General features: G+C 41.6%; 1 protein-coding gene across 2 annotated transcripts in view; it reads left to right on the top strand.

Annotated features, from left to right (window-relative positions):
• ccdc12 (coiled-coil domain containing 12) overlaps positions 1-12,848 on the top strand; it is a 95,332-nt gene that overhangs the window by 77,776 nt on the left and 4,708 nt on the right. Inside the window, exons 3-7 of one of the 2 annotated variants that reach the window (XM_072260320.1) lie at positions 927-1,006; positions 2,826-2,887; positions 6,044-6,141; positions 11,545-11,579; positions 11,742-11,806. In XM_072260320.1, the coding sequence (XP_072116421.1) occupies positions 927-1,006; positions 2,826-2,887; positions 6,044-6,141; positions 11,545-11,554 (250 nt within the window). In that variant the 3' untranslated portion in view covers positions 11,555-11,579; positions 11,742-11,806. Of the gene's footprint in view, positions 1-926; positions 1,007-2,825; positions 2,888-6,043; positions 6,142-11,544; positions 11,580-11,741; positions 11,819-12,848 lie in introns of those variants that run through there. The other variant, XM_072260311.1, reaches the window with a different exon arrangement.

Below are 12,848 nucleotides of genomic sequence, written 5' to 3'. Positions count from 1 at the left end.
AGAAGAGAATATCTAATCCTATTCTTATTCCTATTTTCTTCATCATCATTTCGACAGAACAGTACTGTAGATTTTTACTGTTGTTCTGCCTTCGGAAGCTGATCCCTGCACTTCAGACCTCTTGTTTGTTGTGTTATTACTTTGGCTTAACTTTAAAACATTTAATATTGAAATGACATTTGCTGCTTTTAAGTGACAGAATTGGGTTTATTATCACTATGTGGTGAAATGGATTGGTTTGTGGCAGCAGTACTGAGTATGACAAAAATTACAAAGTTACAGAACTAAAGAAATATTCCTGTAACCCTTTCCTGATAGTAGTAATCGAAATAGGTCATTTCCCAGATGTTGAAGGCCCTTATGGATGCTGCCTTCTTGAGGCAATCCCTCTTGAAGATGTCCTCAATGACAGGGAGGGTTGTGGTCATGAAAGAATTGGTCAAGTCTACAACCCTCTGCAGCCTCTTGCGATCCTGTGCATTGTATTTATGCACCAATTTGCAGTATAATAAGGAAATAATTTAGGAAGTGTGGAAAAAATACATTTTTATAAAAGACACTTGAAAACATGGACAAAACTACAGTTTGCATGAAGGGTCTCGGCCTGAAACGTCGACTGCACCTCTTCCTAGAGATGCTGCCCGGCCTACTGCGTTCACCAGCAACTTTTATGTGTGTTGCTTGAATTTCCAGCATCTGCAGAATTCCTGTTGTTTGCATGATTCTGTCAGTTCTGCCTTGCTATATTCTGAATAATGTGTTCAAATCTCCGGAGTGGAACTCAATTCCATAAACTTCTGATCCAGTGGCAAAAACTTGCTGTTAAGCCAGGGTAACATCTTGATCATTCCTGATACATATTTTAAAGAACTAATTTTATATCAACTTATTTTGTATTTTTCAACTGTCTTTTGATTTTCTTCCAGAGAATTAAAGTTGCGCAACTATGTCCCAGAAGACAAAGAATTGAAGGAACGTCTCGTGCCCAATGTCAAACCAGCCTCAGGTTAGTATCTTGTGAGATGCAGCCCATGTCCAGGTCCTCAGTAGCTCTCTCACAGGTATATTACTTCAAGATATCACTGTTGGGTCGAAAAATCTATTTAAGAATGAAATAACAGGTTTAATGGAAGATATTCCACTCTCTAATTCATTATGTTCAGGCAATTTTAATAGTTTGTTACTGTTGTGGACAAACAGTTTATGGCAGGAAAGACTTTTAAGTGCCATTTTTTTGTTGGTAAAATGAAAGAAATGGAAGCATTTACAAATATAGGTTTTACTTGGTAAACACAATTATGTACATCAAGTATGAAATGTAATAATCTCAGGAGTTCAAATTTCAAAGTAAATTTATTATTAAAGTATATATGTCACCATATACAACCCCGAGATTCATTTTCTTGTGGGCGTACACAGTAAATCCAAGAAATGGAATAGAATTAATGAAAAACCGTACCCAACTGGACGGACAAACAAGCAATGTGCAAAGTATAACAAACTGCAAATACAAGAGATAAAAAAATAAGAAATAAATATAGAGAACATGAGATAGAGTTCTTGAAGTTGAGTCCGTGGTTTGTGGGAACAGTTCAGTGATGAGATAAGTGAAGGTATCCTTTCTGGTTCAAGAGCCTAATGTTTGAGGGATAATAACTTTTCCTGAACCTGGTGGTGTGGGTCCTGAGACTCTTGTATCACTTTCCTGATGGCAGCAGCGAGAAGAGTATGGCCTGAGTGGTGGGGGTCCTTGATGATGGATGTTGGTTTCCTGCAACAGCGCTTCATGTAGATGTGCTCAGTGTTGGGGAAGGCTTAACCTGTGATGGACTGGGCCATATTCACTAGTTTTTGTATGGTTTTTCGAGTCAACAGCATTGGTGTTTCTCTGCCAGGCTCTGATGCAACCAGTGTTGCTCTCTACCACACATCTATAGAAGTTTGTCAAAGTTTTAGATTTCATGCTGAATCTTTGCTAACTTCTAAGGAGGTAAAGGTACTGCTGTGCTTTCTTCAGAATTGCACTTGTGTGCTGGGCTCAGGACAGATCTTCTGAAATAATAATATTGAGGAATTTTAAGTTGCTGACCCTCTCCACCTCTGATCTCCCGAAGTGGACTGGCTCACAAACCTTCGGTTTCCTCCTCCTGAAGTCAATAACAAGCTTCTTGATCTTACTGACATTGGGTGAGAGGCAGTGGTTGTTGTGGCACCACTCAGCTAGATTTCTGTCTCTCTCCAATATGCTGAATTGTCACCATCTTTGATTCGGCCAACAACAGTGGTGTCATCAGCAAATATAAATATGGCACCTTGATGTTGAATGGATAGCTTGTTTTGTGATTTCAACAACATTTAGTTCTGTGTGCTGAATTTGGTGCAAAACAGTATTTTCCTTTATTTCAACTTCTAATCATAAAGAGAAAGTTCAAGCATTATAGCTTGAATGGTTTACTTCCCACAATGGCATGTTCTCTGAGTCTTGAATCTCGACCCCAACTTGTGTAAATTGGTTCTTGTACCATCCCAAGTTTGGGTAAGGAGTTCCAGAAAATGCTCCCTTCCTTTCTTTCTGTTCTCCAATGGAAATATTACACATTGAGTGCTTAGTTCAGGTCTTCATCCTATTCTAGCTAGACGTAACTTCATCTTCTATTTGCAAGTATGCAGCAACTTGTTTATTGGCACGAGGGCAGTGAGCTGTTTTCACTCACTCGCTTGTCCTCGTCCTCCTTAGGTGGTTGCTTTAATCGTGTGACTTACAGAGCGCTGAATTCAATTCTTCATCTGTTCATGGCTATTTACTGTAATTTTTGTGTTCACAGTTGAAGATAAGGTGAAAGACCAGCTTGAAGCAGGGAAGCCTGAACCTGTCATTGAAGAAGTGGTACGTCATTTCTTTTGGAGTAAATTAGGATCTCGCTTTAAACTTAACCCTTTGGAAAAGCCGATAACAAGGAAAACTAGATAGTACTTCATTAGCTCTGTATTAAAGTAGCTCAAAATATGATCATAAGACCATGCTGGTCCAAAGTATCGGTGCTCCAGGGCTTGGGAAAAGAAAAGTCACCTGATAGCGGAAGCAGTAAATAACTAAATACATTGCATAACAGAAATTCAGGATTAGATTTGCATTTAGTGTAGTTCACTACTGTGCAGATGTACTGTGTAGGCCTACATGTAGGCCAACAATGGTCAAAATGCCGCAGAAGGACTATTGTTGGAACTGTTGAGCGACAAGTTACTGTTAGTAATTAAGGAGCAACAATTGTAAACTAACAGACAAGTTAACACCAGGAATTTACCTGATGCCAGTGTTTTATGAAATGCAGAAATCTGAGTTTTAAAGATTGACAGATGATGTAGTTGAAGTAAAAATCCTGAGGGAAATCTGGAAATATTTCAAAAGGGGCAGGCAGCATCTGCAGAGATACATGTTTCAGATTGACCGATAAGTACTGAAATTAGTGCAGTAGTTCTTTGATAATCCATTGTTAGAACTTTGGAGTGGCTGATTTTCCAGACTTTTGGATGTTATTTCTGTTGATACCCCAAAAACGCTTTTTAAGATGTTACACAATAACAATAAATATTACAGTGAACTGAGCTGAAAGGGAACATGGGAATTGGGGCACTGGCCGGTTTCAAGGGGGTTAAAACCAGGGCAGGGCATTTTCAAGGGAATACTGCAAATGACACCCAGTCATGGATGCTGAGCCAATGAATTTCTGAATATTGGTAGTGGATTATTGGAGTCTTCCTCGTTCATTTTAACCACAAAAAAAGTAATTGAAACAGGGAGCTTGGTCTCTTAACATCTTGCTGTGGAGAGGAAATACATTAGGCTAGGTGTAGCCCATATGCCCCTTTGAGTCTGTTCTACTATTTTGTATTGTGATTGAACTTCACCATCTTCAATTTCCTACATTTGAATAGCAAGATCTAATTGTTAGATTTGTCCTCAATTATTCAACAGGTAATGAAAAAATTAAATGTCATATTAACACAAATTGCCGATAAGAGTATTGGTAAGATTTCCATTGTTACGATTGCCCTGTAATGTGCATTGCCTTTTTGGAATATATCACAGAAGAATTAAGCCCCCTCTTTACTTAATAGAACCAGACTTGGGTCTAATTAATGTCCATGTATGGTCAACCTGTTGGTCAATAATTAATAGAAAACAGCTTAAGAACGTTGAGAAAGAGGGACCACGAGGCTCTTCAACTCAAATATGCGTTTCATATTGTGACTGAAGTTCTATATCAGGTCCGGTTTCACTTTTTCAGAAGTTATTTTGCATTTCCATTCTTGACCTGTTGCATAAGGTAATGCCATTTAACTCACTGCGCTATGCCAGTCAAAAATTGAGTAGCTTGGGTTACACCCACTAGCCAAATGTATTACCTTGTATGTTATTGCTCTTCAAGTGCTCATCCAAATGTCTTTTAAATCTAATGAATGCTTTTTCCTTCATGCTTTGTGAGGCATTAAGTTCCATGTTCACATTATTTGAGAGGAAGTGTTTTTAACTAACCTTTATTCCTATAATTGAACAAAAACCTGTAGATTGATGACTCTATTTAGGTTGTTGTGCTTGTGAATTAAGTAATCTGTGCCTCTGTTTGAAAGAAAACCACTGCCCTTTGTCCCTATAACCCTCACAACCACAAATTTCCAGCCTAGAAGCTTAAATGCAATCATTTTTGTTGCATCCCTAATGTTAAATCTTCTTGAAATATGTATAATAGTCTACCTGAGGCCTTAAAGTAGTTTATACAGTTACAACATGATCTCTTGTTTTTGCATTCTATCCTGGCCTCTAAAGGTAAGCATCTGACTGCCACTATTTTGTTTCCTGTGTTGTCTCCTTTGAGGATTTGTGGATGTAGATCACAAAGTCCTTCTGTTCTTCTGTACTTTCCTAATTTTAATCTATTCACCCCTTTTGTCTTACATTGAGTCATGCTGCTTCAGATTGAATTCCATTTCTCACTTTTATTAATTCTCTCTAAACTAATCTATTGGTACCTCACTGTCAACCACATGGTCAGTTTTGCCTTTTTTTTTTGCTGAGCTGGCTGGTGATGTAGTAGCCTCAGACTTCGAGATGAGCGGTCCTGGGTTCAAATTTGGCCAGCCTCTTGCACGTTTTCCATCCAGGCTGAGTTGAGATGGAGCTAACAATTCGGCCTCATAAAAAAACAACCAAATGCAAAGGAAATGGCAAGGTTGCCACCTGGTGTACCACAGTGCGTGGAGAGGAACAACAACAACAAAAAAAGCTTTGCTTTGACTATCAGACTTGAGGGGCCAAATTACCCAATTCTGCTCCTGTGTTATTGTCCTTTCATGTCTGTCATTTCCAATATTCTGTATTATTCTTCCTAAGTATTGATGTATCATCTCCCTCCATGAAAATAAATGCAGTAAACTAATTCCAAAAATCCCCACCTCAACCTGCTTACTGATCAATTAAATGATCTGTAATGATTTACAGATGCCCTTGGTTTTATGCCCTTGCCACTCTTTTTCTTCCTAATTTCATAGCTTGGATTTTATTTTTAACTTGTTTTTTCAGGACTGGTAGCATTCATCATCCTCATCATCATCATGTGCCTTGTCGTATGATGTGGGAGATCATCGTCTCTTGACCATAATTGTTCTTGGCAAGTTGCTCTACAGAAGTAGTTTGCTACTGCCTTGTGGGTAATGTCTTTACAATACAGGTGACCCCAGCTATTATCAATACTCTCAGAGGTTGGCTGCATGGCATCAGCGTTCGCATAACCAGGACTTGTGATGTGCACCAGCTGCTCTTATGACCATCCACCCCTGTTCCCATGTCTTCACGTGACCCTGTTCGAGGGCATTAACCTTGCCCAAGAGTCACCTGCAGGCTAGTGGAGGGAAGGAGAGCCTTGCACCTCCTTTAGTAGAGATGTTTCTCTATTCCACCACCCATGGTAGCATTAGCAGCATTTATTTCTAGTTCTGTTATGTGGTTCATGCTGAAATATTGACTGTTTACTCTTCTCCATAGATGCTGCCTGGCCAGCTGAGTTCCTCCAGCATTTTGTTTATGTTGCTTTGGATTTCCAGCATCTACAGATTTTCTCATGTTTGTCAATGGGCTAAAAGGTCAGTTTCTGCTCCTTTCTTTTGTGTTCTCGTGTTCATGTCAGATAGAAAGCATCTTTATTGAAAATGGAATTGAACACTCTTTCATCAACACCCCACTTCTGACTTGATAAATGGTAGGTCATTAAAACAGCTGAACATGAGTGAATTATAAATGAGAAAATCTGCAGATGCTGGATAATCAAGAAAGCACACAAAATGCTGGAGGAACTCAGCAGGCCAGGCAGCATCTATGGAAAAGAGTAAACAGTTGATGTTTTGGGCCAAGAGCCTTCAGCAGAACTGGAGAAAAAAATAAGAGAATTCAGAATAAGAAGGTGAGGAGAAGGGAGGAAGAAATACAAGGTGATAGGTGAAACTGGGTGGGGAGAGGGTTGAAGTAAAGAGCAGGGAAGTCAATTAGTGAAAGAGATAAAGGGCTAATGAAGGAGGAATCTGATAAGAGAGGACAGAAGGCAATGGAAGAAAAGGAAGGGGGAGGAGCACCAGAGGGAGGCGATGGTCAGGTAAGAAGATAAGGTGAGAGAAGGAAATGGGAGTAGGAATGGTGAAGAAGGTTGTGGAGGAGGGGGCATTACCGGAAGTTCGAGTAATCGATGTTCATGCCGCCAGGTTAGGGCTTACCCAGACAGAATACAAGTGTTGCTCCTCCAACCCGAGTGTGGCCTCATTGTGGCAGTGAGGCCATGAACTGACATGTTGGAATAGGGATGGGAAGTGGAATTAAAATGAGTGGCCACTGGGAGATCCTGCTTTTTCTGGCAGATGGAGCGTAGGTGCTCGGTGAAGTGACCTCCCAATCTGTGTCAGGTCTCACTGATAAACAGGAGGCTGCATCAGAAGCACTGGATACAGTAGATGACCCCAACAGACTCACAGGTGGAGTGTTGTCTCACCTGGAAGGACAGTTTGGGGCCCTAAATGGTAGTGAGGGAGGTGGTGTAGGGGCATATGTAGCACTTGTTCCGCTTGCAAGGATAAGTGCGAGGAAGGAGATCATTGGGGGAGGGATGAATGGACAAGAGAGTTGCGTAGGGAGCGATTCTGTGGCAAGCAGAAAGTGGGGAGGGGGAAGGGAAGACATGCTTGGAGGTGGGATCCCATTGGAGATGGTGGAAATTATGGAGAGTTATGTGCTGGATGACGAGGCTGGTGAGGTGGTAGGTGAGGACAAAAGGTACCCTATCCCTGGTGGGGTGGCAGGAGGATGGGGTGAGGGTAGATGTGCGCGAAATGGAAGAGATGCAGTTGAGGGCAGCGTTAATGGTGGAGGAAGGGAAGCTGCTTTCTTTGAAGAAGGAGGGCATCTCCTTAGTTCTGGACTAAAAAGCCTCATCCTGAGAGCAGATGTGGTGGGGCCAGAGGAATTGAGAGAAGGGGATGGCATTTTTATAAGTAATAGGGTGGGAAGGGGTATGTTCCAGGTAGCTGTGAGAGTCAGTGGGTTTATAAAAGATATCAGTAGATAAACTGTCTCTAGAGATGGACAAAGATTGAAAAAGGGGAGGGAGGTGTCGGAAATGGACCACGTAAATTTGAGGAAGTTGGAGGTGAAATTGATGAGCTTCGCAGGAAGCGGCACCAATGCAATTGTCGATGTAGCATAGGGAAACTTGGGGAGTAATCAGAATCAGGTTTATCATCACTGGCATGTGCCGTGAAATTTGTTAACTTAGCAGCAGCAGTTCAATGCAATGCATAATTTAGCAGAGAAAAGATAATAATAAATAAAATAAAAATAATAAATAAACAAGTAAATCAATTACTTATATTGAATAGATTTTAAAAAACTGCAAAAACAGAACTACTGTATATTTTAAAAAAAGAAGTGAGGTAGTGTCCAAAGATTCAATGTCCAGTTAGGGATCGGCAGAGGGGAAGAACTCGTTCCTGAATCGCTGAGTGTGTGCCTTCAGGCTTCTGTACCTCCTACCTGATGGTAACAGTGAGAAAAGAGCATGCCCTGGGTGCTGGAGGTCCTTAATAATGGACACTGCCTTTCTGAGACACCACTCCCTAATGATGTCCTGTGTACTTTGTAGGCTAGTACCCAAGGTGGAGCTGACTAGACTTACAACCTTCTGCAGCTTCTTTCGGTCCTGTGCAGTAGCCCCTCCATACCAGACAGTGATGCAGCCTGTCAGAATGCTCTCCACGGTACAACTATAGAAGTTTTTGAGTGTATTTGTTGACATGCCAAATCTCTTCAAACTCCTAATAAAGTATAGCCACTGTCATATCTTCTTTATAACTACATCGATACGTTGGGACCAGGTTAGATTCTTCGAGGTATTGACACCCAGGAACTTGAAGCTACTCAGTCTCTCCATTTCTGATCCCTCGATGAGGACTGGTATGTGTTCCTTTGTCTTACCCTTCCTAAAGTCCACAATCAGCTCTTTCGTCTTACTGATGTTGAGTGCCAGGTTATTGCAGTGGTACCACTCCACTAGTTGGCATATCTCACTCCTGTACGCCCTCTCATCACCACCTCAGATTCTACCAACAATGGTTGTATCATTAGCCAATTTATAGATGGTAGTTGAACTATACCTAGCCACACAGTCATGTGTATATAGAGAGTAGAGCAGTGGGCTAAGCACACATCCCTGAGGTGCGCCAGTGTTGATTGTCAGCGAGGAGGGTATGTTATTGTCATATCTAGTCTTCCGGTTAGCAAGTCGAGGATCCAATTGCAGAAGGAGTTACAGCGGCCCAGGTTCTGCAACTTCTCAATCAGGATTGTGGGAATGATAGTATTAAATGCTGAGCTACAGTCGATGAACAGCATCCTGACATAGGTGTTTGTGTTGTCCAGGTGGTCTAAAGTTGTGTGGACAGCCATTGAGATTGCGTCTACCGTTGACCTATTGTGACGATAGGCAGTTGCAATGATACCAGTGTAGGCTGTTCCACATAGCTGACAGACAGGCAGGCATAGCTGGGACCCATGCGAGTGCCCATGGCTACACCTTTTGTTTGAAGAAAGTGGGAGGAACCAAAGGAGAAATTATTGAGAGTGAGGACCAGTTCTTGCCAGATGGAGGAGAGTGGTGGTGGAGGGGAACTGGTTGGCTCTGGTGTTCAGAAAGAAACAGAGTTTCTTAAGATAGATACTTTATTGATCCCAAAGGAAATTAATGTCACTGTAGCATTACAAGTGCATAGACATACAAATGGTAGAAGAGAAGAAAGAAAGAGTAAAAAATGTTACCTCAACCAGTCTAACAGGAGGGGGTCATCACTTCCCTGGCTATAGGTTGACTCATTACATCGCCTAACTGGTTGGCTCTGGTGTCCACAAAGAAACAGAGAGTTTTGAGGCCTGATCAAAATACACTTATAGCCATGTCTGACACACAGCTCTGAAGCAGCACAAACTGTGGTCTGCCAGTCAGACAGTCCATTATCCAGGATATAATGAAAGTGCCAACCTGCATTGAACAGAACTTTTCCCCTAGCAATGGGGGCTGTGTGGTATCGAAGGCACTTGAGAAATTGAAAAACATGATCCTCACAGTGCTGCCGTGGCTTGCTCAGGTTCTGTTCAGCAGGCAGATGACTGCATCGTCGACTCCAATGTGATTCTGGTAGGCAAACTACAGGGGATTGAGGGTTGATCTGACCAGGGATCAGAGGTGAGCCAGGACCAACCTCTCATGGGTATTCATGTTGTGAGAGGTCAGGGCCACTGAACGGTAGTCATTCAAGGTTTTTGGTTGGCCCTTCTTGGTTTCTGGGTCCACACCTGATGTTTTCCACACAGCCGGGACCATCTCCAAGCTGAAATTCAGATTGAAAATGCTCTGGAGAACTCCACACAGCTGCTCAGCACACTCCTTCAACACCTTGGGGTTCACATCATCTGGTCCCAATGCTTTGCCATGTCTGAGTTTCCCCAGAGCTCTTCTCTCCTGTTCATAGTTCACCCCTCCCCCGTGGTTTCACCTATCACCTGCTTCTTTGTATTTCTTCCTCCCCCCTGCCCCCCCCACCCTCTGTTCACCTTACTCATCTTTTTTTCTCCAGTTCTGATGAAGGGTCTTGGCCTGAAACATTAACTGTTTGCTTGTTTCCATAGTTGCTGCTCGGCCTGCTGAGTTCCTCCAGCATTTTGTGTGTGGTGCTTGAATATGAGTGAGTTAGGATAGTGCCCTGGGGAACTTGTGCAGTAATATTCTGGGTCTGGATTGATGAACCTTTGAGAATTACAGCCATTTTACAATGTTATACTCTGTCTGTCCTTTAGACTCCTTTACCAACCATTCACTGTACAAGACCAATCATACTTAACTATTAAAATTACTTTTTCTATTCTGTATTTGCTCCATAATCAGTCCTCCACCCACTACAGCCGGTTTCTTAAGCTCATTTTAGGAAACAACTTGCTGTGCAGTACCTTACAGAAAATAATGTGATTTCTCCTTGCCTAATTTGGTTGCATTCCCTAAAATATATTTTATATGTATATATATATATATATATATATATATATATACATACATACATATACACACACACACACACACACACACACACACACACACACACACACACACAGACATATATATATATATATATATATATATATATATTTCCTTCCTCCCTCCCTCCCTCCCTCCCTCCCCACATTTATAAAATATTCTAATATTTTCCTTACTACTCATGGCAATCCATTTCCCTGTTTTTTCACCTCCTTTCTTGAATATCTACTACCTTGTCATAATGGTAATGGGATAATGGAGAAAGACAATTGACAGACTGTCCTGCTCCCTCTACTTTTCAGCATGGTTTTGGTGATTAGATTAGATTATGAGGACACTCAGTCCTTGTTTATTGTAATTTAGAAATGCATGCGTTTAAAAAATGATACACACAAAAAAAAACAGGACAAACCAAAGACTAACACTGACAAAACTACATAATTATAACATATAATTACAGCGGTGCAAAACAATACCATAATTTGATGAAGAGCAGACCATGGGCACTGTAAAAAAAAAATCTTAAGTCCCGATCGACTCCGATAGTCCCCAATAGCAGGCGGCAAAAAGGAAGAAACTCCCTGCCATAAACCTCCAGGCACCAACAACTGCCGATGCATTGGAAGCACCCGACAGCCGACACTGAGTCCGTCCGAAAACTTTGAGCCTCCGACCAGCCCCTCCAATACAGCCTCCTGAGCACCATCCTCTGCCGAGCGCCTTCGACCTCGTCCCAGCCGCCGAAACAAACAAAGCAGAGGATTCGGAGGCCTTCTCCGGAGATTCTGGACCACTCAGTAGGAGCGGCAGCGAAGCGGGCATTTCAAAAGTTTCTTCAGATGTCCCTCCATAATCTCATGTGGGATTACAGAATTCCCACGTTGTAATCTGATTAATGTTTTATTTTTTAACTTTGTAGGACTTGGTGAACCTTGCCCCCAGGAAGCCTGACTGGTATGTGACTGACTTTATTAAATCAAGATGTTATTTGCAATGAAATTTATTCAATTTGTTTCTAATTTTGTCTATTTATTCTACCACTCCCTTGTTGATGCCAATCTTTCCGCAATTGCCAAGAAAGATTTTGGAATGCTAAAGAATGTGTTTTTTTTTCAGGGATCTGAAAAGGGATGTGGCAAAAAAACTAGAAAAGCTAGAGAAGAGAACACAGAGAGCAATAGCAGAACTAATCCGTAAGTAATTACTGAAGGGAAATTGCAGGTACTTCGACGTAAAAAAATATTTGAGTAAATTAACTAGCAGTGTGATGTTTGAAGGCGTTCAAGTAAGTGATGGCAATTACAAAAGGAAATTAATAGAACTGAGGTGATTAGTTTTCCATGGTAACAGCTTCAGATAAATCAGAAATTAAAAATCAACAAGTTCTACATACGAAGGGTAGTCCATAACAGCACCATCACCCAAAGAGAAATAGTCAAAGACTTTGAAGATTGGGACCAGTTGTGGTTATGATCTGAGTTAGTGCAGCAAACTCGAGACCTATCTCGTTCAGCATATCTCAGGAATTGTTTGACGTTTATATAAAATTAAATAAAGGCAATGGACTGATAATGCAATGCAATGAAATAGTTCATTGGAGAGAAGGGTATCTTAACCGCGACAGAATGGGTCAAATACATCTCATTCCCATTCTTGTTTTCACAGAGAGTTTTAGTGATGCAGGCAGACAGTACAGGATTCACCTGTGGCCATTCCTCTTAGCAATGTGTGCTGCTTTGGATACAACTGGAGATTCTGTGGCTGCAAAAGAGCTGCCAGGATGGTGTGGTGCCTCCTGGGTGCGAGACTGAGGATGTCTCCGAGCAGCCGCAGAACACTCTCAAGGTGAAGGGCGAGCACCCAGAGGTTGTGGTGCACATCAGCACCACTGACATGGATAGAAGAAGTTCTGCTTTTCAGCCTCCTTCTTAACTCCCACATTGAGCATAGGAAGTTGGCTGTCAGAGATACCAGGACATGAAGTGGAGAGATTGAAAAGAAGATATAGTGGTCACTTAATTTGTTATATCTGTACACCTTGATGCAAATATCTAATGAATCATGTGTCAAAACAACGTATAAAGCGTGCAGTCATGGTCAAGAGGTTCAATTGTTGTTCAAACCAACTGGGGAAGAATGTGATCTAAGTGACTTCATCTGTGGAACAGTGTTAATGTCAGGCAGGGTGGTTTGAGTATCTCAGAAACTGATGATCTCCTGGGA

The sequence above is a fragment of the Mobula birostris genome, chromosome 1, assembly GCF_030028105.1.
Source record: "Mobula birostris isolate sMobBir1 chromosome 1, sMobBir1.hap1, whole genome shotgun sequence".
Lineage (NCBI taxonomy): Eukaryota > Metazoa > Chordata > Chondrichthyes > Myliobatiformes > Myliobatidae > Mobula > Mobula birostris.
Note: the sequence above shows the minus strand (reverse complement) of the source record. Positions and strands in the feature narration are given on the sequence as shown.